This window comes from Musca autumnalis, unplaced genomic scaffold (genome assembly GCF_047663935.1).
Source record: "Musca autumnalis isolate F117 unplaced genomic scaffold, ASM4766393v1 scaffold_4, whole genome shotgun sequence".
Classification (NCBI taxonomy): domain Eukaryota; kingdom Metazoa; phylum Arthropoda; class Insecta; order Diptera; family Muscidae; genus Musca; species Musca autumnalis.
The window spans coordinates 65,107,139-65,132,630 of NW_027411977.1; the positions used below are offsets into that span (position 1 = coordinate 65,107,139).

Sequence of the window (25,492 nt, forward strand, 5' to 3'; positions counted from 1 at the left end):
CAACGCGTTTTTGTGGCAGCGTTCTTATCTCCGATCTTTTACTTTTTCCTCTTTCGATTTCAGCGTCTATCCAGATTCTTCTGTACTCTCCTAATATTTCGAGTAGCTCCTCTAGTTCGGACACGCCATTCTGAACGTCCATGCTGATATTTCTCTGCCTGGTTGTTGCTTGTCTGATTTTTTTCAAAGCACTTCGGCATCTCTCAACTGTTTCTTCTTCAGAGTTCCTCATTTTGATGATGAATTCTTGTCTTGGTGAGCATATTCTCCGTCACCTTCTCCTGGGTGCTTCGTGGAGTCTCTTCTGAATCAGGTGTTTTTCCTTCTGTGGGTTTAGATCGCTTTTGGGCTTTCTTGTTTGTGTTTGATGGTACACTTGTAGTGTGTTGTGGAGATCTTCTGGTCTTCCGGCTATGTCTAAATGGGTTTGTTCCAGCTGATTTGTGCTGTGGAGTTTGGTCAACGTTCTGTGGACTCTCTACTGCTACTATGGCTACTGCTGGCAAGTTAACCGGAGTGCGCTGGATTTTTAAGCTTTTGTGAAAAGCGTTTTCTTCTTCTGAGGTTGTAGGAGATGCTATAGTTGGCATCAGTTTATTTGGGTCCCAACTTAGAGCCGTTGTCCTTACACGTAATGCAGTTACCTTGCAAGGCACCGAGGGTACCTTTGCAAGCAGTGAGGTCCTCGCGATGGTTGACACAATGCCTTATGAGCGCTTGTGTTCAGAGCCAGGTCGGTATTAATCACGATTACATCATCTGAACCTGAAAGGTCAATTAAATGACGACGCAATAAAGAGCGTTCTCTAAGTCCAAGCCAGAAGAGAGGCACGATATTAACCTGGAAGCCAATTCGGTGAGATATCACTGCCACCTACTGAGGTAACAGCGTCTGTCAGACCGAGGCAATAAAGTCGTAATGTATCCGGATCGTTGTCCATGTTCGTTGCGGTGTCATCATCGTGGGGTTTGTTGATTGGGGGAACCATGGAGGCATCACTCTCCTGATTGCTCTATCATTAGAGCGCCCTCTGTGGGTGAAGGCTTAGGTAGATGGCGGCTTCCATTCGTGAGAAGCTTTATCGGACGTTGATGTCTTTTTGTAACATATCCTCGTCTTTCACCGCTTAATGGTCTGGGACTGCTTTTTTAATTCGCAGCTAACCTACATACATATATGCAAGGCCGTTCAGTTATCCGCCGCCGACTGACCCACCTAGTAGCTCTGAGCTTGGACCCCTAATAATAATAATTGTTCCACAAACATCTCAGAAGGGGCAAGGGAGACTTCTCTATCAGTGGGTGCCCCCCCGAATCATATTAGCTCAATGATATGGGACCTACAGTTTATCGCCGAACGGCATGTCCTAAGACAGAGAATTTATACATGGCTGAAATACTCAGAACCGCCAACATTACTGAGGTGAATTTTGTCACCGTTGGAAAATGTTTGATGTTGCCTGGCTGGGGAATCGAACCCACGACGTTCAGCGTGTAAGGCGGGTGTGCATTAGGGTTATTATGTTTTTACAACCTTAATCCCTGTATCAAAACGTGATGAGTTTCTACATTAGATTACATAAAATCTTATTTATAAGGTGATTCGGTGAAAAACCTCACGCAAAAAATAGTTTTAAATTTTATTAAAAAAAAAACTTAATCTATATCTCAAAAACGGTAAAACCTACGAAAATATAATAAAGGGCAATCTTGTAGCGAATTTTCACTACTACATTTTCTCCAATCCCATTTCGATAGAAGTTGGGGGTTTCGAAGCAAAATCCTGCAAACCTAAAAAAACCCTAAAAATTTAAAAATTGACCACAATTTTTTTAAAAATCCCTCCAGCGATTTTTTTTTTGTTTTTGTTTTTGGATTTTTCTCATCTATGAACAAGAGGCTATAATAAAGTCAATGCATTGTCCCAATTTCAACTTCTATATATCAAGAATGGTAAAATCTACAAAAATATCTTTAAAGACACAATTTTCACTGCTACAACATTTTCTTTAATCTCATTTCGCTAGGACTTGTGGTTTCCAAACAAAATCGTGAAAACCTAAAAAAAAACCCTAAAAATGTGGACTTTAATCCGATTAATTTAAAAAGAGCTGTGGCGATTTTTTTTTTTTTTTGTTTTTTGATATTTCTCTTCTTTTAACATTGTAGTTTCAGAATCCAGAAAAAATTCCCAGGTGTATGTATGTTCCTTTCATTTAAAGTTGGTTCAAGAGCACCGTGTCTAGTGTGCATAACATTGCACCGCTGTGCTATATCACTTATCAAATACACTTTAACATTACCTACATACATACATACATACAATGTGGAAGATTTTGTTGGAATGTCCCAATGCGTTTCTAGATTTCTTTATTCTTCATCCAATTTTCCAGGAACATTATGTAATTTAAATAACATAAGCTATTTATTGCAGATTTTTATCGAAATATTCAAGTGCTTCTCTAAATCTTTTTATTTTTTTTCTATATTGATTTCCAATATACATACATATGAATACCTAAGCCGTGTAGGGTATACTGTTCATTAATAAATACAACACAAATTGTTTAAAAAAATTAGAAAATAAAAACGGTTTCGAATACAGCAAATATATTTTGTTGGACTTATCTGAAAAAGAATCCCCAGTTAATGACCTTTTTTGTGGCATAGTCAGGTGAAAAATTGATTTAAAGTAAATATTTACATCTTTATTTACGATATTTGTATCAAACACATATTTAGAAAATTTTATTAATTAATGTGTGGTGTGGTTTCTGTATTTCTGTTGTTTTCAGGAAAAACACAACAAATCTACGAATTCGATAGAAATATAATATAAAAACACCAAACAACAAAGACACATTTATAACAAAGTAATTCATTTGGTGACGTAGGTCGATGATGGACAGACACCAAGATTCATTTTGTTCCATCGTTTATCTCATGTGGTCAAAGAATTTCCGTGGAGTCAACAAAATAATATGTGTTGAGATGTAGGATTAGTAACCTAATCAGGAAAGTAGCAGAGTATCACAACTAAACGCCATCTCCACACATATCAATCGAGGACTTATTAAACAGAGCAAACCACCCTTCCGCCCAGGGCTTTGGAGTCGGAGTCTAGCAAATTTTGCTGGAGTCGGAGTCGTAAAAAAAGCTCGACTCCGACTCCGAATGCATTTCCTATTTTTTAGATAATTATCTCTAATCTTTTTTTGTTTTTTTTTTTTTTTTTTTTTTTTGATATGTTGATGCAGAACAAAATTTTGGGCAAAATTTACCTTTTTATTGGATAGATCAGTGGTAACTCTTCTAGTTAAGTGCATACATCAATGTATAGGTTGTGAGAGTGAATAAAGAGCACAGGGAGGCACTGCCATGTCGCATACTGGGCAGATGTCTTGCACGGCGCGGTCGATTTCCGCCCAATAAGAATTTAGGCAACTGCAATATCCCGAGCGTAGTTGAGCCAAAACTACTCTGGTTTGGGGATGTACTCCAAGGACTTCATTTACACTATATTTGCTTATGGCTTTAGCAACTGCATCAGTGTGAATACTATTTAAAACTGCTTGATAAGCCTGCTGATCTAGGGGTTCTCTCCTATATTGTTGGACCTCCCTCTCTAGAGCATGAATATTCTTCCTGATATGCCTGAATGTGTGGGGCCTAGCCAGCAGATGGCGTTTGGGATGGCTCTCACGGTAACACCCCAAGCAAATACTGCAACGAAAGCATCTCATTGTCTTACTGTACTGGAAGAATCTTTGCCTCCTCATGTAGATGGTCCACGGAAGACTTGAGGAGGCACCCTGTTGCTGTTCGCAGGGCGGCATTCTGACAGGTTTAAATCCTTTTCCAATTCGTATCACATAATCTTGGGGATCAAACTGGAGCCGCACCATGGGGTACTCTCTGTTTCACTCTACGGGGTTTGGACTTCTTTTTCCTGAATTCCACGTTCGACTGGCCTTCGCACAGCGGTCTCTGGTTGTGTCCTTGACAAATATATGTAGAGATGGCGTGCAGCGCTGTTGTCGTGCTGTGCTTCTTACAGAATCCATGCTAATGAACGGCAACTTGCTAGCTATTCCTGATGCTGGGGAGGACTAAGGCCTCAAAGGTATTTGCTACGGTCGTCAAAAGCGAAATCGGCCTGTACGATACACTTTTACTGGCATCTTTGCCTGTCTTCCATAGCGGGACCACCCTGTCCATTTTCCAGACTTCGGGAAAAAAAGAGGATGGCTAGCGACAAATTGAAAACTTTAGTGATATACTCCACTACCGGATCATCCAGCTGCTTCCGCATTATCAAGGCCTAACGATTTGGATGGTTTAGCATTCCTGATGGCATTTGCAACATCATCCATTGTAAACTGTGGTGGTTCATCCTCGGCAGGTACATATCAGATCTGTAACATCCGGGGTGCTCGACAGACTGTCGATTGAAATAACTTGCGCACCTCTTCGGGTCAGTTAACTTAACGTCGACAAACGTGACTGAGGTCTTATCTTCCACCCATCCAGGGTTCAAGAGTAACTTAACCGTTGCCCACAATTTACTCATACCGGCTCCAATGTTTTAACTGTTCAGATGATTTAACCACTTCACCACTTAACTTCCAGTGGCAGCCAATCAGCTTTTTTATGATTGACGAATGTGCGGCGTTCAGAGGTGATGAAATCAGGTGGTCTGCCAATGGAAACAATTATGGGGAGATGGTCTGACCCAAGGGAAATGACGGGTTGCCAGGTGACGTAATTTATCAGACCAGTTGACACGATGGTTATGTCTGGCGAACTCTGACACTCTCCTCTAATTCTGGTATTGGCGTCATCATTGACCGAGCAAAACGTAGATCTATCAATCTGCTCAACCAGCGATGTACCCCTCTGGTCGTTTCCGAGGGCCGAATTCCACATCTCATGATGCTCATTAAAGTTCCCCAGGACCAGACGATTATGACCTTCCAAAAGCGGAATAATGTCAGGCTCATAATCTGAGATTCAACTATTTCTCGACGGGATGTATACGTTCAGCAAATCTATCTCGGAAGTTCCACACCTGACTGCTACCCCCATACATTTCATGTGACCCAATTCAGGTTAAATCCAGGAACCAAAATGCCACTCAGCGTAATTTGGGGGCACTTCCTAAGTATTTCCACAATGTATAACTTCTCTAAGAAGTGGTGTTTGAAGATACGCCGATCAGGTTCGTCGATAAAAAAGTAGGTTGGTCCCATATTATTGAGCCAATATAAATCGGCGTGTATTCATTGGCATGAGTGAATGTTCCCTTCTCCCTTCGGGATGGATGTTTATGAGAACATATGTATTTATATATTCGTCTATGGCAGACGTATCCCCAATGAAATAATCTTCTTCACATCTCTTCACCCACATCAGCCAAATGTTCCTTTAGAGTTTTGCGACATTTTTTAATATTAAAAAGACTCAAAAATATCGCGAATAAATTACATTTATTTTTGCATTATCGTGGTGAAAAAGTCAATGGTAGAAAGTATATTTGTTTCGCATATTTTGGCGAAATTTTGTAAAACTTTATGAAATGGTCTGCTGGGTACAAACAACACAAACAGCTGTTTCATAAATGCAGAAACTATCGTCTGTCAGGCTAAAAAGTTAATTCAAATTAAGGATTTTTTAATGCAAATTAACTCTGCCGTCTGTCTTGGGTATAAATTTGTTTAAAAGTATTAACAAATAACGGATTATTTCATTTTTCTAAAATGGTTGGCAATTCCAATCCAGCCACAGACGATGTGGCAATATTGCTGAACATATGTTTTAAAAGTTGACAGCTCTTTATCAGTAAATAAACAACGACTTGACAACAAAAACTCAATCTAGAAAATAATAGTTATTAAAACCATATTGCACACTTACACGGGTAGATATCGGAAGAATAAATTAGTTAGAAATCGAATTAGGATAGAACAATAATGGCATCCTTAAAAATTCCAGATAGTAAAATAACATGTAAGTATGAACAAGTGAGTGCAAAAAAGAAAATAGAGTGTGTGACTTCATCATCATGTCATCAAGACGCTACAAAGTTATTTGCAACAAATTATCCAAGAATGTTTGTAACAGTCAAGAAGGGGGCGAATGTCAAAGTCCAAATCATGTTATGGGTAGTCGGGGTAGTCGGTGAACATTGATCGTTGGTTGTTTGGACGTGTACCAATGTTTTTTATTGTTGAATTCCTGGAACATGAGCTGTTGTGTTATGCATTTTTTACAATTGGTGGAGCGAAAATAAACTTTGATATTTAACGAAAAGTGTATGTACTGCATTAACCGCAGATTGTTGGTTTCAATTAACTTGTGTTATTACAGTTGGGTATAAAGTGTTTGAACTAAATCTTGTGTTTCTGGGAAAATTAATTAAGAGTTAGCTCAACAGAAATGCTGTACATGATTCATACATATATGTATGTATGGATAATTATTCGAATGAATAAATGGGAGGGATAGTAGTAAAACACAAATGAAATAAAACATCAGTTGTAATAAACTTTGGCTTCGGATCGATCTGAAATTATACCGGGTAAAAACGGAAATATAACAGATTTCTCATATGGGTATCATATGAAAGCTTATTCGACTGCCAATTGGATGAAATGAATTTTGAATATGCTAAGCCCGGTTTGGATGTTGGAGTAAAAAAATTAAATATTCAAGTAATTAAGAGACAAGTAAAAAAGTATCAGTCGGCTTTGCCGACAGAGATATACCCTCAGCCTGTGTCTATTGAAACAATTTTTTCCCAAAAAAACGCATGTATTTAGGGGGTTTTAAAAATTGTGGGCGTTTGAACCGACAAAAATGTTGATTAGGATTAAAGATCAAATGTTTTGCGGAGGAGATACTAAAAAGAATGGATCTCCAGCCACTACATATAGTACCATCGGGGGTTTTTACACCCTTCGGGCTGTTTGCTCAAGAAGTATGGACTTGCCCCTGATAAAACTTTTACCATCGCAATTGAGGCAGCGAATGCAAGTTGCTTCAACAAAAATCAAAGTGATGCGATAGCAGGTCTTAAAGTGAACTTATCCCAAATTTTGCTTGGGAGGTACTGGATGAAGTGGACAAATATAGTCCGTATTTGAACCTGATCTATATCTGGTAGATATATTAGGATGTGTAAAGTATGGATCAATTCGGCCATTCCCTTCAAAAGTTACCGTACGAACAAATTTTTCGAACATTTTTGACATTTTGTGGGGGAGGTACCTGAAGGCGTGGACCGATATGGCTTATCTTCGAACCTAAACTATGTTTGGACAAAATATTACTAAGGCCAAATTTTGGACCGAATCGGCAGATCCGTTCGAGAGTTATCTTGCGCTCCAACCACCTCACACGGTGTCATAAGGGTTTTTTGCAACTTTCAGGCTATTTTCTCAGGAAGTATGCACTTGCCCCTGATGATACTTTTACCGTCGTGTAGGGGGCTGTGAATACAAGTAGCCAAAACAAAAATCAAAGCGATTCGAGAGCAGGTCCTAAACTGAACTTATCCAAAATTTTGTGTGGGAGGTACCAGATGGAGTGGACCGATTGAGTCCATATTGGGACCACATCTAAGTCTGGTACATATTTCACGATGAGCAAAGTATGAACCAAATCGGTGACCCCCTTAAAGAGTTATCGTGCTCACAAATTTTCCGAACATTTTCGAACTTTTGTGGGGGAGGTACCGGAAGGACTGGACCGATATAGCCCATCTTCGAACTTAAACTAAGTCTGGGAAAAATATTACGAAAGCTAAAATTTGAACCGAATCGGTTTATCCGTTCGAGAGTTATCGTGCGCTCCAGCCAGCAGGACAGACAGACGGACGGACATGGCTTGATCGACTCTAAATTGTCTGAAACACATTTCGTCCAAACATACTTGGGGTCTAAAACCATTATTTCGATGAGGCACATTTTCATCGTATCAAAGTGTATATACCCTCCTTAGCCTAAAGGCTGAGGGTATAAAAATATTAAACTTTTAAGCAAAATGAAGTCCGCGTCCATAAATAAAAGTCCCAAAATGTTGACAGTTTAAACTTTTATTTGAAACTTTTTATACCCTCAGCATTTATGCTAACGAGGGTATATACACTTTCATGCGGACAAAAGGTGCCTCATCGAAATAATGGTTTTAGACCCCAAGTATGTTTGGACGAAATGTGTTTCAGACAATTTAGAGTCGATCAAGCCATGTCCGTCCGTCTGTCTGTCCTGCTGGCTGGAGCGCACGATAACTCTCGAACGGATAAACCGATTCGGTTCAAATTTTAGCTTTCGTAATATTTTTCCCAGACTTAGTTTAAGTTCGAAGATGGGCTATATCGGTCCAGTCCTTCCGGTACCTCCCCCACAAAAGTTCGAAAATGTTCGGAAAATTTGTGCGCACGATAACTCTTGAATGATGTAACCGATTTGACCCATACTTTGCACATCGTGAAATTTCTACTAAACTTAGATGAGGTTCCAAAATGGACTCAATCGGTCCACCCTTCGGGTACCTCCCACACAAAATTTCGGATAAGTTCAGATTAGGACCTGCTCTCGAATCGCTTTGATTTTTGTTGCAACAACTTGTATTTTTATTGAAGCGATTTGCACTCGCTACCTCCATTACGACGGTAAAAGTTTTTTCAGGGCAAGTCCATATTTCTTAGGGAAACAGCCCGAAAGGTGTAAAAATCCTTATGTCTCCATAACTCTCGAACTGTTTAACCGATTTGGTCCAACATTTGGTCTTCGTCATATTATATCCAAACTTAGTTTCATGCGGCAATACCGGTCCAAAACTTCCGGTACTTCTCCCCAATATTTAAAAAAATTTCACTAAAATGCTAGGACGATATCACTTGAATAGGGCAACCAATTTGGTCCAAACTTTGGATCTTCTAATATTTTGTCAAAATTTAGTTTAACTTCTAAAATGGCCAATATCGGTCCTCCCTAAGGGTACCTCCCCCACAAAGGTTCAACATTTGTGTCTTAGTGCAGTTAATTCCTAATCCACATTTTGTCGGCAAGTTCAAATGTCCAAAAAGGGCCATCAAATTCTGAAGAGACTTTAAATACATTCGATCTGTCCGTAGGTGAAAGTTTCACTTCACATTGGCTGAGGGTATATGTATATCTGTCGGCAAAACCGACTGACACTTTTTTACTTTTTTATTTAAATGCTTGCCATTTAATTTCATAGGATTTTTATGAATTTAAGGGTTGTTGTTGTTGTAGCACCATGAAACCTACGTAGAAGCATTGCTTTGGTTTACACATCACATCTTCGAAGAACCCCAATCTGCTGATATCCGACTAGAAGGGCGAATCTTCTGGTGCATCGGTCGCTCGCTTATTACCAAATGGATGAATACTCGCGTTAAACAATTTTTGACAAATGGGATTGACGAGCTTCACCAAACAAACCCGATTGGCCACAGTGTCATAGAACTAACATTGGAAGTCAACTGGTTGGTCGTTAAGCTTAAGCGGAAAAAGTGTGTAGATCATTTAAAACTAAATGTAACGATTAAAGGACTCTCGAACCTGGGTCACGTTTAAAAATGTCATGTTTACGGACCCAAAGAGATGCGCAATTTACTTAAGGGGTGGCCACCCACATGTAAATTTCAGAAAACTGAAGTAAAAACAAGTAAAAAAGTATCAGTCGGCTTTGCCGACAGAGATATACACTCACAGCCTGTTCAAATTAAAACACTTTTTTCACAAAAAACTTATGTATTTAGGGGGTGAAAATGTGTAAAGTATGGACCAAATCGGTCACTCCCATCAAGAGTTATCGTGCGAACAATTTTTCCGAGTATTTTTGAACTTTTGTGGGGTTGGTACCTGAAGGAGTGGACCGATATGGCTTATCTACGAACTTAAAGTAAGTTTGGAAACAATATTAAGAAGGCCAAATTTTGACCGGAATCGGCATATGCATTCGAGAATTATCTTGCGCTTCCACTTATAAACATGGTGTCATAGAGTTTGTTTTTCAACTTTCAGGCTAATTTTTTCAGGAAGTATGGACTTGCTCCTGAAGAAACTTGTACCTTCGTATAGGGGACAGTGAATACAAGATGCTACAACAAAAACCAAGGCGATTCGAGAGCAGGTCCTGAACTGAACTTTTCCGAAATTTTGTGTGGGAGGTACTCGAAGGAGTTTACCGATTGAGTCCGTATTGGAACCTCATCTAAGTCTGGTAAAAATTTCATAATGTGCAAAGTATGGACCAAATCGGTTACTCCCTTCAAGAGTTATCGTACGCACAAAATTTCCGTACATTTTCGACCTTTTGTGTGGGAGGTACCGGAAGGGTTGGACCGATATAATCTAATCCATCTTTGAACTTGAACTAAGTTTGGACAAAATATTACGAAAGCCAAATTTTGGACCGAATCGGCAGATCGGTTCCAGAGTTATCTTGCGCTCCAACCACTACACACGGTGTCATAGGGTTTTTTGTAACTTTCAGGCTATTTTCTCAGGAAGTATAGACTTGCCCCTAATGAAACTTACAGCGTCGTATAGAGGACAGCGAATACAACTTGCGTAAACAAAAATCAATGCAATTCGAGACCAGGTCCTAAACTGAACTTTTCGGAAATTTTGTGTGGGAGGTACCCGAAGGAGTGGACCGATTGAGTCCATATTGCAACCTCATCTAAGTTTGGTAGAAATTACACGATTTGCAAAGTATGGACCAAATCGGTTATTCCCTATAAGAGTTATCGTGCGCACAAGTTTTGCGACAATTTTTGAATATTTGTGGTGGAGGTACCTGAAGGAGTGGACCTATATGGCCCATCTTCGAACTTAAATCGAATCTGGACAAAATATTTCGATACCCAAAATTTTAACCGAATCGATTGATCCGTTCGAGAGTTATTGTGCGCACCAGCCTGCCAGACAGACGGACGGGCATTGCTAGATCTACTCAAAATTGTCTGAAACGGATATCGTACAAACATACTTGGGGTCTAAAACCATTATTTCGATGAGGCACATTTTTGGTCGTATCAAAGTGTAAATACCCTCTTTAGCCTAAAGGCTGAGGGTATAAAAATAAATTTTTTATTTGCTTATTTTTTTGTGGGCCTATCAAGGACATCAAAAACAAGTCCTTGATCGATCTATTTTATTTTTGTGTTCACCATTTCCGTAAAACTTTAGGTATACTTTTAAGAAATCTATCGATGAAGGACTATATTTTTATGTTCTAAATAAGCCACAAAACTATGTTATACAAGTAAAACAAATAAAAAATTATCAGTCGGCTTTGCCGACTGAGATATACCCTCAGCCTGTGAGGATTGAAATACTTTTATGTATTTAGGGGGGTTTCAAAAATTTGCGGGGATATCGATAGATAGGGTTTTTTATCACACTGGCCTGCGAAAAACATAATATAGCTGTATTCGGTAATATATTGGGTTTGAGCCCTCCAGTCAATACATATGGTGCCATAGGGGCTTTTAACAACTTTCGGGCTGTTTTCTCAAGAAGTGTGGATTTGCCTCTGAAAAAAACTTTTACCATCGGAATTGATGCAGCGAATGCAAGTTGCTTCAACAAAAATCAAAGTGATTCGAGAGCAGGTCTTAAAGTGAATTTATACAAAATTTTGTGTGGGAGGTACCCGAAGGAGTGGACAAATATAGTGCATATTTGAACTGAAATATATCTGTTAGATATATTAGGATTTGTAAAGTATGGGCCAATTCGGCCACTCCCTTCAAGAGTTACCATACGAACATTTTTGAACTTTTTTGGGGGAGGTACGTGAAGGAGTTGACCTATATGGCTTATCTTCAATCTTAAACTATGTTTGCACAAAATATTACTAACGCCCAAATTTGGACCGAATCGGCAAATCCGTTCGAAAGTTATCTTGCGCTCCAACCACCTCACACGGTATCATAGGGGTTTTTTGCAACTTTCAAGCTATTTTCACAAGAAGTATGGACTTGCCCTTGATGAAACTTGTACCGTCGTATGGAGGGCAGTGAATACAAGTTGCAAAAACAAAGATCAAAGCGATTCGAGAGATGGCCCTAAACTGAACTTATCCGAAATTTTGTGTGGGAAGTACCCGAAGGAATGAAACGATTGCGTCTATATTGAAACCTTATCTAAGTCTGGTACACATTTAACGATGGGCAAAGTATTGACCAAATCGGTTACTCCCTTCAAGAGTTATGGTGCGCACAAATTTTTCGAACATTTTAGAAACTTTTGTGGGGGATGTACCGTAAGGAGTGGACCGATATAGCCCATCTTCGAACTTAAACTAAGTTTGGGTAAAATATTACGAAAGCCATAATTTGAACCGAATCGTTTTATCTGTTCGAGTGTTATCGTGAGCTCCAGCCAGACGGACATTGCTCAATCGACTCCAAATTGTCTGAAACACATTTCTTCCAAACATACTTGGGGTCTAAAACCATTATTTCTATGAGGCACATTTTGCCCGTATGAAAGTGTATATACCCTCGTTAGCATAAATGCTGAGGGTATAAAAAATATTAAGATGTGCCCGCCCTTTTAGATGAATACAAAATCAATTAATAAAAATCGTAGTTTATTTGAAAAAAAAAAATCATGAAAAATAACTTTTGGCGTTTTTTATTGTTGGACTGCAGAATTTTACATGTTTGTGTTTATTTCAGCTTGAGTCCATATTTTGTTGTAATTCAATTGTTTGAATAAGAACAAAATATTTTAAAGTGGATATGAAATTGATTAGTTGCGGGCGAAGGGTAGGGAATACTATAGTTTCAGTTGTCACCAAACAACTTCATCAGTTCCCTTTTTCGCCGACTCTGTATCGATAAACAGGTCAATAAAGCCATCTAGCAAATTAAATAAAATGAGAAATTTGCTGTATGGCCCTAAAACTGTTTACCCTACAATTTGAGTCGAACAGTGGTGGATATGAAATTCTTTAGTTCGACTCAAATTGTAGGGTAAACAGTTTTAGGGCCAACAACCGATGGTTGTAGCAACGCAAATATGTTCGTTCGTAAATTTTATTTATCTATCTGATTCTGGTTCCATTATATCCAAATTCTAAAATTCTGCAGCTTGGACTGGATACGTCCATAAAGAATCAGGATACAGCTGACACATAATTTTTGAGGTGACGGCCCCTGGTCGAAGATTTCTCCGAGTCAATCCGGTGCATAGAACCGGCCGCCGTGGGATTGCAGGTAGGGTTAGCTGGGTAGCCAAAACAACTGCAGCGTGTCGTGTAGTCCCAATCAACATATAGGGCATGTGAATTGAATTAAAGCGGCAGCATCGTCCGGATCTTAATTGGGCTAAAACCACTCGTGTTTGTCTTGGCAGCTGGCGTTCTTCTGATGCTATACATGGGGGTGGTCTCTCAGTACGGCAGCATCAGGGAACACATGCCAACGCACATTGTGTTGTATGCATTAGTATTGGAGACATAACACGCTCAATAGGCCGAGAGTCATTCTCTAAGTGTTCTCTCCACATGTTGTATACGTGAATAAATGTACGCTCCCAAAGAGCGTGAGTGCACCGTTCGCCTAATGCTGCAGTACGGCATTCACACTGTTACTTTGTACTGCCTGGTTAGCTAAACAAATGCAGCGTGTTGTGTGGTCCCATTCAACATGTACTGGGTATCGTGACATCAATTCGAGTCCAATATGAATTAAGGCGGCTGCATCGTCCGGATCTTTATTGGGCTATAACCACTCGTTTTTGTCTTGGCAAGCTAACGTTCTTCTAATGCGATGCGTGGGGGTGGTCTAACACTGTAACTTTGTACTGCCTGTGCAACTGCATCAGTATGAATGGTATTCATGCCTGTTTGATAGGCTCGTTGATCTAGAGGTTCTCGTTTGTTTATTTTGTTGTTATGGCCTTTAAAATGACAGAAATAAGTGAACTTTTGATTTGGCACACATGTTATTGAGATTTCATAGATATAGACCAAAATTCTTATCGCTGCTAGACCAACCGAACGCTTCGCTTGCCTAATCTCTCAATAACTATATCGATAAGTTTCTAAAGCTAAAATAACTGAATGTTCTTGTTTTCTAATACATTTTCTTCTTTACTTTATAGTAAGCAGCATGGAAAGCAAAAGTGGTGATGGATCAGCAAAAAACACAAGATATAGACATGCTGGAGATTTGACAGGAGAGCCACCGACAAGAGAGGTATGTGCAAATGTGTTATTTACCCTTTTGGAAATAGCTATATAACATCAATTTTCTTTCTGCCTCCAGTTTGCTGAAGTCACCATTCCAGTGCCTTGGGGCCACTTGGCTGGCAAATGGTATGGCCCCCAGGATGTTCAACCCATATTGGGTTTACATGGCTGGCAAGACAATGCTGGTACATTTGATTTGTTGGTCCCTCTATTGCCACCAGATGTTGCCTTTCTTTCGGTAGATTTACCCGGACATGGCTTATCATCCCGGCTGCCGGATGGCTGCTACTACAATACCATTGACAATCTTTATGTGATACGTGTAATTATGAAGCAATACAAATGGGAAAAATTGTCACTAATTGGTCATTCCATGTCATCGATTATTGGTTTTGTATTTGCTGCCGTCTTCCCCGAAAAAGTTGATATGTTCATAGGCATCGATGCTTTAAAACCCCATCAAAGACCATTTCCCAGTGTCATCCGCACCATGGAGACACGTATGGATGAATTTTTACGTGAAGACGAACGTAATCGCAATAAAAGTGAACCACCCAGCTACACTTATGAGGAACTAATCGAACGCATTTATGTTGGCACATTCCACTCGGTCAACAAAGATCTGTGCAAACATATGTTGGCCCGTAATATACAAAAATCGGAAAAATATCCCGATAAGTATTTCTTTACACGTGACAGACGTTTGAAATTCTACAATTATGCAGTGGGTTCTCAGGAGTTATGTGTGGAAATGGCCCGGCGCATTACTTGCCCATATCTCTTTATTAAGGCCCGTAATTCGTCCTATTTTGAGGATAAGAAGTATTACGACGAGGTTATGGATGTACTCAAGGATAAACCGAATTTCGAATATTTCGAAAGTGATGGTACCCACCACTTGCACATGAATAATCCACAGTCAATTATTGAACCCGTAGTTGATTTTATTAATCGTTTTGGACCCGTTGCCAGAGCAAAACAGGCAAAGGCCGCCAAGCAGGCAACACAAGCCGATAAGGAAAGTAAACTTTAGAATGAATCGCCGTTGATAAAGAGGCTAAATTTAGAAGTCGTGATACGAGTGATATTTGAATAGACCTAGCTAACTAACTACATACTTAACATGTTCCAGGGAAAATATAACACAAATTACTTTATTAAGATCTTTTTAGACATACATACAAATAATACATTTGTATGTATTACTGTGTATAATTTTTTTCTATATTGTAATTTTTTAGCTTAATTTTGTAATAGATGTGCAAGCACAAGATGAGTGGATGGATGATCAATGGTTTTAAATAAATTAGGAAACACCAGAAAATGGTATAATTTATCGATTTATAAATTTATTTTTTCAGACAAAAAGGTTTGTATGCAATGAAATAAAATTACTTTTTTCATTACCAAAAAAAATCTTCGATCATCCAGCTCAACTCCAACGAGAAAATTAATAAAAATTAACATTAAAAATGATGTTCGCCCTAACAGCCAATATTAAAAAAAAATATATGTAGTTATATTTGGAGATTACCACTCCTGCGTGTGTGCTCCATTAACCATATGATTACAATGGCTTCCACGGTAACATCCAAACAAGCATTCTCTACTGGTGTCATAAGAAGGTATCTCTTTCAGTTTAAATTTGGCAGACATGTATAAATACTTTATATTTCAGAAAGGGTCTATAGAAGCACCCTTTCTATCAGAAAGGGTCTATAGAAGCACCCTTTCTATCAGAAAGGGTCTATAGAAGCACCCTTTCTATCAGAAAGGGTCTATAGAAGCACCCTTTCTATCAGAAAGGGTCTATAGAAGCACCCTTTCTATCAGAAAGGGTCTATAGAAGCACCCTTTCTATCAGAAAGGGTCTATAGAAGCACCCTTTCTATCAGAAAGGGTCTATAGAAGCACCCTTTCTATCAGAAAGGGTCTATAGAAGCACCCTTTCTATCAGAAAGGGTCTATAGAAGCACCCTTTCTATCAGAAAGGGTCTATAGAAGCACCCTTTCTATCAGAAAGGGTCTATAGAAGCACCCTTTCTATCAGAAAGGGTCTATAGAAGCACCCTTTCTATCAGAAAGGGTCTATAGAAGCACCCTTTCTATCAGAAAGGGTCTATAGAAGCACCCTTTCTATCAGAAAGGGTCTATAGAAGCACCCTTTCTATCAGAAAGGGTCTATAGAAGCACCCTTTCTATCAGAAAGGGTCTATAGAAGCACCCTTTCTATCAGAAAGGGTCTATAGAAGCACCCTTTCTATCAGAAAGGGTCTATAGAAGCACCCTTTCTATCAGAAAGGGTCTATAGAAGCACCCTTTCTATCAGAAAGGGTCTATAGAAGCACCCTTTCTATCAGAAAGGGTCTATAGAAGCACCCTTTCTATCAGAAAGGGTCTATAGAAGCACCCTTTCTATCAGAAAGGGTCTATAGAAGCACCCTTTCTATCAGAAAGGGTCTATAGAAGCACCCTTTCTATCAGAAAGGGTCTATAGAAGCACCCTTTCTATCAGAAAGGGTCTATAGAAGCACCCTTTCTATCAGAAAGGGTCTATAGAAGCACCCTTTCTATCAGAAAGGGTCTATAAAAGCACCCTTTCTATCAGAAAGGGTCTATAGAAGCACCCTTTCTATCAGAAAGGGTCTATAGAAGCACCCTTTCTATCAGAAAGGGTCTATAGAAGCACCCTTTCTATCAGAAAGGGTCTATAGAAGCACCCTTCCTTTCTATCAGAAAGGGTCTATAGAAGCACCCTTCCTTTCTATCAGAAAGGGTCTATAGAAGCTCCCTTTCTATCAGAAAGGGTCTATAGAAGCACCCTTTCTATCAGAAAGGGTCTATAGAAGCACCCTTTCTATCAGAAAGGGTCTATAGAAGCACCCTTTCTATCAGAAAGGGTCTATAGAAGCACCCTTTCTATCAGAAAGGGTCTATAGAAGCACCCTTTCTATCAGAAAGGGTCTATAGAAGCACCCTTTCTATCAGAAAGGGTCTATAGAAGCACCCTTTCTATCAGAAAGGGTCCATAGAAGCATCCTTTCTATCAGAAAGGGTCTATAGAAGCACCCTTTCTTTCAGAAAGGGTCTATAGAAGCACCCTTTCTTTCACAAAGGGTCTATAGAAGCACCCTTTCTTTCAGAAAGGGTCTATAGAAGCACCCTTTCTATCAGAAAGGGTCTATAGAAGCACCCTTTCTATCAGAAAGGGTCTATAGAAGCACCCTTTCTATCAGAAAGGGTCTATAGAAGCACCCTTTCTATCAGAAAGGGTCTATAGAAGCACCCTTTCTATCAGAAAGGGTCTATAGAAGCACCCTTTCTATCAGAAAGGGTCTATAGAAGCACCCTTTCTATCAGAAAGGGTCTATAGAAGCACCCTTTCTATCAGAAAGGGTCTATAGAAGCACCCTTTCTATCAGAAAGGGTCTATAGAAGCACCCTTTCTATCAGAAAGGGTCTATAGAAGCACCCTTTCTATCAGAAAGGGTCTATAGAAGCACCCTTTCTATCAGAAAGGGTCTATAGAAGCACCCTTTCTATCAGAAAGGGTCTATAGAAGCACCCTTTCTATCAGAAAGGGTCTATAGAAGCACCCTTTCTATCAGAAAGGGTCTATAGAAGCACCCTTTCTATCAGAAAGGGTCTATAGAAGCACCCATTCTATCAGAAAGGGTCTATAAAAGCACCCTTTCTATCAGAAAGGGTCTATAGAAGCAGCCTTTCTATCAGAAAGGGTCTATAGAAGCAGCCTTTCTATCAGAAAGGGTCTATAGAAGCACCCTTTCTATCAGAAAGGGTCTATAGAAGCTCCCTTTCTATCAGAAAGGGTCTATAGAAGCACCCTTTCTATCAGAAAGGGTCTATAGAAGCACCCTTTCTATCAGAAAGGGTCTATAGAAGCACCCTTTCTATCAGAAAGGGTCTATAGAAGCACCCTTTCTATCAGAAAGGGTCTATAGAAGCACCCTTTCTATCAGAAAGGGTCTATAGAAGCACCCTTTCTATCAGAAAGGGTCTATAGAAGCACCCTTTCTATCAGAAAGGGTCTATAGAAGCACCCTTTCTATCAGAAAGGGTCTATAGAAGCTCCCTTTCTATCAGAAAGGGTCTATAGAAGCACCCTTTCTATCAGAAAGGGTCTATAGAAGCACCCTTTCTATCAGAAAGGGTCTATAGAAGCACCCTTTCTATCAGAAAGGGTCTATAGAAGCACCCTTTCTATCAGAAAGGGTCTATAGAAGCACCCTTTCTATCAGAAAGGGTCTATAGAAGCACCCTTTCTATCAGAAAGGGTCTATAGAAGCACCCTTTCTATCAGAAAGGGTCTATAGAAGCACCCTTTCTATCAGAAAGGGTCTATAGAAGCACCCTTTCTATCAGAAAGGGTCTATAGAAGCACCCTTTCTATCAGAAAGGGTCTATAAAAGCACCCTTTCTATCAGAAAGGGTCTATAGAAGCACCCTTTCTATCAGAAAGGGTCTATAGAAGCACCCTTTCTATCAGAAAGGGTCTATAGAAGCACCCTTTCTATCAGAAAGGGTCTATAGAAGCACCCTTCCTTTCTATCAGAAAGGGTCTATAGAAGCACCCTTCCTTTCTATCAGAAAGGGTCTATAGAAGCTCCCTTTCTATCAGAAAGGGTCTATAGAAGCACCCTTTCTATCAGAAAGGGTCTATAGAAGCACCCTTTCTATCAGAAAGGGTCTATAGAAGCACCCTTTCTATCAGAAAGGGTCTATAGAAGCTCCCTTTCTATCAGAAAGGGTCTATAGAAGCACCCTTTCTATCAGAAAGGGTCCATAGAAGCATCCTTTCTATCAGAAAGGGTCTATAGAAGCACCCTTTCTTTCAGAAAGGGTCTATAGAAGCACCCTTTCTTTCAGAAAGGGTCTATAGAAGCACCCTTTCTTTCAGAAAGGGTCTATAGAAGCACCCTTTCTATCAGAAAGGGTCTATAGAAGCACCCTTTCTATCAGAAAGGGTCTATAGAAGCACCCTTTCTATCAGAAAGGGTCTATAGAAGCACCCTTTCTATCAGAAAGGGTCTATAGAAGCACCCTTTCTATCAGAAAGGGTCTATAGAAGCACCCTTTCTATCAGAAAGGGTCTATAGAAGCACCCTTTCTATCAGAAAGGGTCTATAGAAGCACCCTTTCTATCAGAAAGGGTCTATAGAAGCACCCTTTCTATCAGAAAGGGTCTATAGAAGCACCCTTTCTATCAGAAAGGGTCTATAGAAGCACCCTTTCTATCAGAAAGGGTCTATAGAAGCACCCTTTCTATCAGAAAGGGTCTATAGAAGCACCCTTTCTATCAGAAAGGGTCTATAGAAGCACCCTTTCTATCAGAAAGGGTCTATAGAAGCACCCTTTCTGTCAGAAAGGGTCTATAGAAGCATCCTTTCTTTCAGAAAGGGTCTATAGAAGCACCCTTTCTTTCAGAAAGGGTCTATAGAAGCACCCTTTCTATCAGAAAGGGTCTATAGAAGCACTCTTTCTATCAGAAAGGGTCTATAGAAGCACCCTTTCTATCAGAAAGGGTCTATAGAAGCACCCTTTCTATCAGAAAGGGTCTATAGAAGCACCCTTTCTATCAGAAAGGGTCTATAGAAGCACCCTTTCTATCAGAAAGGGTCTATAGAAGCACCCTTTCTATCAGAAAGGGTCTATAGAAGCACCCTTTCTATCAGAAAGGGTCTATAGAAGCACCCTTTCTATCAGAAAGGGTCTATAGAAGCACCCTTTCTATCAGAAAGGGTCTATAGAAGCACCCTTTCTATCAGAAAGGGTCTATAGAAGCACCCTTTCTATCAGAAAGGGTCTATAGAAGCACCCTTTCTATCAGAAAGGGTCTATAGAAGCACCCTTTCTATCAGAAAGGGTCTATAGAAGCACCCTTTCTGTCAGAAAGCGTCTATAGAAGCACCCTTTCTATCAGAAAGGGTCTATAGAAGCACCCTTTCTATCAGAAAGGGTCTATAGGAGCACTCTTTCTATCAGAAAGGGTCTATAGAAGCACCCTTTCTATCAGAAAGGGTCTATAGGAGCACTCTTTCTATCAGAAAGGGTCTATAGAAGCACCCTGTCAGAAAGGGTCTATAGAAACACCCTGTTTGAAAGGGTCTATAGAAGCACCCTGTCAGAAAGGGTATATAGAAGCACCCTGTCAGAAAGGGTCTATAGACGCACCCTGTCAGAAAGGGTCTATAGAAGCACCCTGTCAGAAAGGGTCTATAGAAGCACCCTGTCAGAAAGGGTCTATAGAAGCACCCTGTCAGAAAGGGTCTATAGAAGCACCCTGTCAGAAAGGGTCTACAGAAGCACCCTTTCTATCAGAAAGGGTCTATAGAAGCACCCTTTCTATCAGAAAGGGCCTATAGAAGCACCCTTTCTATCAGAAAGGGTCTTATGAAGCACCCTGTCTGTCAGAAAGGGTGTGTAGAAGCGTCCTTTCCTTTAGAAAGGGTGTATAGAAGCACCCTTTCTTTCAGAAAGTGTCTATAGAAGCACCCTTCTTTTCAGAAAGGGGTCTATAGAAGCACCCTTTCTATCAGAAAGGGTCTATAGAAGCACCCTTTCTATCAGAAAGGGTCTATAGAAGCACCCTTTCTATCAGAAAGGGTCTATAGAAGCACCCTTTCTATCAGAAAGGGTCTATAGAAGCACCCTTTCTGTCAGAAAGGGTCTATAGAAGCACCCTTTCTATCAAAAAGGGTCTATAGAAGCACCCTTTCTATCAGAAAGGGTCTATAGGAGCACTCTTTCTATCAGAAAGGGTCTATAGAAGCACCCTTTCTATCAGAAAGGGTCTATAGAAGCACCCTTTCTATCAGAAAGGGTCTATAGAAGCACCCTTTCTATCAGAAAGGGTCTATAGAAGCACCCTTTCTATCAGAAAGGGTCTATAGAAGCACCCTTTCTATCAGAAAGGGTCTATAGAAGCACCCTTTCTATCAGAAAGGGTCTATAGAAGCACCCTTTCTATCAGAAAGGGTCTATAGGAGCACTCTTTCTATCAGAAAGGGTCTATAGAAGCACCCTGTCAGAAAGGGTCTATAGAAGCACCCTGTCAGAAAGGGTCTATAGAAGCACCCTGTCAGAAAGGGTCTATAGAAACACCCTGTTTGAAAGGGTCTATAGAAGCACCCTGTCAGAAAGGGTATATAGAAGCACCCTGTCAGAAAGGGTCTATAGACGCACCCTGTCAGAAAGGGTCTATAGAAGCACCCTGTCAGAAAGGGTCTATAGAAGCACCCTGTCAGAAAGGGTCTATAGAAGCACCCTGTCAGAAAGGGTCTATAGAAGCACCCTGTCAGAAAGGGTCTACAGAAGCACCCTTTCTATCAGAAAGGGTCTATAGAAGCACCCTTTCTATCAGAAAGGGCCTATAGAAGCACCCTTTCTATCAGAAAGGGTCTTATGAAGCACCCTGTCTGTCAGAAAGGGTGTGTAGAAGCGTCCTTTCCTTTAGAAAGGGTGTATAGAAGCACCCTTTCTTTCAGAAAGTGTCTATAGAAGCACCCTTCTTTTCAGAAAGGGTCTATTGAAGCACCCTTTCAGTCACAAAGGTTCTATAGAAGTACCCTTTCTTTCAGAAGGGTTCTATAGATGCACCCTTTCATTCTGAAAGGGTCTATAGAAGCACAATTTCTTTCAGAAAGGGTCTATAGAAGCACCATTTTTATTCAGAAAGGCACCCTTTCTATCAGGAAGGGTCTATACAAGCATCCTTTCTATCAGAAAGGGTCTATAGAAGCACCATTTCTATCAGAAAGGGTCTATAGAAACACCCTTACTATCAGAAACACCCTTTCTTTCCCAACTTCATTGTCGAAATACGAGACACCCCCACAGTCTCCCTAACAGCAACAAATACATCTTAAAACCAATGTTGTTGTTCAACGCCACGGAAATGAATCAATACTGCATGTTTCACAGTGAACGAATATGCTTCTATGAGGATAAGAGGAGATTGGCACAGCTCGAAAGACTTCACCATTATGTGTGTCACCCGCTCTGAAAAATGACGTGTCCAGGCAACCAGTTATTTCCCTTGGCTCAGACTATCTTCCGATCGTCGTCTCCTTTACCAGACCACCCTTCTTAATAACGTCTAACGGTTATTTCAAACCATGGAAAAGCTGATTGGTAAAGTTTCAGAGAATTTACCAATCTCGCCTTCATAGAGCTGTCTATTCTTTCAGATCTTTGGGTAGCTGATCGGATACTTAAAACAAGGCCAACATTCAAAGCAGAACCGACGGTCTGACAAATGCGTGAGCCGCGTATTATTTATCTAGCAGTTTATACCACCATAGTTTACGATTAGCAATGTTGCAGATGTCCTCCGATCCGATGCCGAAATCATACAAAACGTTGAACCCACACGGAATCTCAATGTTATTGCTTAAGCAACTGGATATGTCAGAAACCTGAAAAATTAGAATGGTGGTCTTGACACTGAAGCTAGGCAAGGATGCCTGCTGAATCGTGCAGACCGGCTTCCCTCCTGTTGCCAGTAGCGAAGATTTTTGAGGCACTACCACCTCCTGTTTCCCAGTAGCCCAAAAATCGGCATGGATAAAATACACAGTGCAACATATCACAGTACGACATTACCCACACATATCAGCCGAAGACTGAACCATAACAGGCCGTGTCATTGTGGCTTTTTACCTATTGAGGGTCTTCTATACCGTCAACTATGCCAAGCTGTTCGAGGATATAGAATAGTCTTTCCTCCAGTCGTGTTCGGAACGTTGAACAATAATGTTTGTTAATATCTCGGGAACTGTTTGAAATTAGTAATATGTACGATCTTGGCGTTAATGGCTAATGCGATAGGTTAAAATTCGTTCGAAAGATTTTATAAGCCGTTTGTGCAAGCCACTGCTATTTGCAATGAGATCAGAAGTAGAAAAGTTTCTGATGGTATGTGTTAAACTATTCGCCGCAAATGTGGCTAAACGGTCGAAGAATATGCAAACCTGTCATTATACAACAACATAGATGCAACATACATACATGCAACATAGTGTTTGGTTATGACGCCAGTGGACGACCATCCTCACGAGAAAGCGAATATTTTACCGGTTCATCAGTACAGTATGTTTTCGATGCAGTATAAACGAGAACCCTTAGATCAACGATCCTATCAGCCATGTAGTTGCAGAGAGTGAAAAAATATAGTGTGACAGTCATAACTGAAGACCCCGCAATCCGTCGCAAAGATTCCGACGGTGCAATCGCCCCTATTTGTATTGGACTCGATTTCACAGTACGATTCCCAACACAACAGTCCTGTCATGTGTAGCGCAACAAGACGGGAATACGAGCGCACACCCGATTTTTACCACAGGTAGGTCTCGTCGTCCGAACACAAAAATACATATACCATCTCTGGGAAGTCCATACTTCCCGAGATATAGGCGGGTGTGCGCTCGTATTCCCGACTTATGCCTGTGTAGCTTTTTATCTATCCAGATAAACCCACCCATCGGTCTCTCTATTCTTCATGGACGCAAAGACAGGCACGACTTTTAATCTGGGGACAACATTTTTTACAACAACAACTATCAAGATTTAGTCCTGCAGTTGGATTGTTCTTATTGGAAATGTTTTTTTTTTTTTTTTTTTTTTTTTTTGTACAAATTTATTGGAACATACATGTTAATATTAAACTATAAACGCCAGAATTGCTTATATACTCCCACCGATCTGTTTTTATTTCATATAAAATGTCGAGTATGTATGTATGTATATAATATGTATAAATAATTTTTTCCCCCATTTTTTCTTACCCAAGGCATTCCGAATTATTCCGAATTTGCAGACTGCAGAAAAATTTGGCGGCTACACTCCTATGTAGTGCACTTAAAGTCCATATTATGTATAGAAATAAATGTTCAAAATACTTATATTTTTAATTACAAATTTTATATTTCATTTTTACACTTTTTAAATAGAAAACGCCATCGATTTTATAACGCGCACTTTTCCAACTGAAGGACTGTTGCTTTCAGCGTTGTAACAAAAAGCATTGTCGAAACAGTCATTTGTGGTTTGTGCCGCCTAAACAAAACGTAAAACGCACTTACGGCGCGTTGAGCGTCGCGTAACAACAACCACATGTAACTCTTGTGCCAGACACTGAAAATAACACTTGAAAATATTTTAGCTTTCAGGAGAGAGCGGAGGTGAAGGAGCTCCCTTTCTCCCTTCTTACCCATAAGCTCAAAACATTTTTATGAAAATTTTCATAGTCTGGCACAAGAGTATGGTCTGTTTCAGTTCTGCAGAATCTACTAATTTTTTACTATTTTTTCCGATGATATAATACCCCGTTTATATATAAGTGGATTTAACAAACCGACTGGGTTTTAAATGTCAATTCCATTGCTTATATTTCAAACAAATCCTCATAAAGAAGGTTAACCCTGCAAAAAGCTCTAATATAAACAGCATATAAAGGAAAAAAATGTTATCGTAGTAAAAAATAGTAGCTTCTTGCAGGTTCTGGAACTGGCATATTAACTTCAACTCGCAACGCGTCACACAACGGACCGTATGTTCCGCGACCAGTGTTCGGATTTGCTACTAGTTTTTCACAGCACAGCACAGGGTCTATGCTGATGATGGGAAAGCGTCGCAGCATAGCCCATAGCCATATCATCAAAGACTAAAACGAGTATTGCTAAGCTGTGCTGTATTCAAAAACCAAATCGGAAACTGTTGCTGTGCTATGTTACGAACATAAAACAGCACATAGCATAGCCCAAGGCATATTTACATAAGGTAGAAGTGACAATCAGCTGTATTCTTAATTTTTTTGTTAATTTAGTTTTCAAAACGTAATTTTCATTTAGTTTTCAAAACGTAATGTTCATTTTCATTTGACAGTTTTCTCCTTTACCCTGCGTTTACACATGACAGGACAGTTGAGTACATGTATTGATTTCAAAACCCCAAAACTTGCCTGTGTTACGTAGGCGTGCAGACAACTGCAAAAACAGTTGGAAAATTTTGAATGAAAATCGTCGATTTCCTTTTGTTTTCCGTTCACATATTTTCTTTTTGTTCATGTTCTTTTGTTTTCAACAAATTTCAATTATTATGTCGCACATTGTTACAAAAACGTCAACAATTTGTTAACCCTACTGTCTGTGAAAAAATGATGGACAGCTGAGAGACAGCCGACAAATGTGTGTATGTTTTAGTAAATCAGAGTTGTATTTGCAGACAGTCTGTCTTGTGT

At 39.9% G+C, this 25,492-nt stretch overlaps 1 protein-coding gene across 1 annotated transcript; it reads left to right on the forward strand.

Annotated features, from left to right (window-relative positions):
- Positions 1-5,827: 5,827 nt before the first annotated feature.
- Positions 5,828-15,559, forward strand: LOC141403537 (probable serine hydrolase). Its single transcript, XM_073986104.1, has 3 exons — positions 5,828-6,006; positions 14,148-14,242; positions 14,312-15,559. Exons 1-3 carry the CDS (start codon positions 5,970-5,972, stop codon positions 15,266-15,268), a joined length of 1,089 nt encoding a protein of 362 aa, XP_073842205.1. The 5' UTR covers positions 5,828-5,969; the 3' UTR covers positions 15,269-15,559.
- The last annotated feature ends 9,933 nt before the right edge of the window (positions 15,560-25,492 follow it).

Excerpts from the sequence above, each read along its gene's own strand:
- LOC141403537 (XM_073986104.1), top strand. The coding sequence starts at position 5,970 with ATGGCATCCTTAAAAATTCCAGATAGTAAAATAACAT. Across the intron at positions 6,007-14,147 it reads TCCAGATAGTAAAATAACAT|TAAGCAGCATGGAAAGCAAA; the intron begins GTAAGTATGAAC and ends TTTACTTTATAG. Across the intron at positions 14,243-14,311 it reads GAGAGCCACCGACAAGAGAG|TTTGCTGAAGTCACCATTCC; the intron begins GTATGTGCAAAT and ends TTCTGCCTCCAG.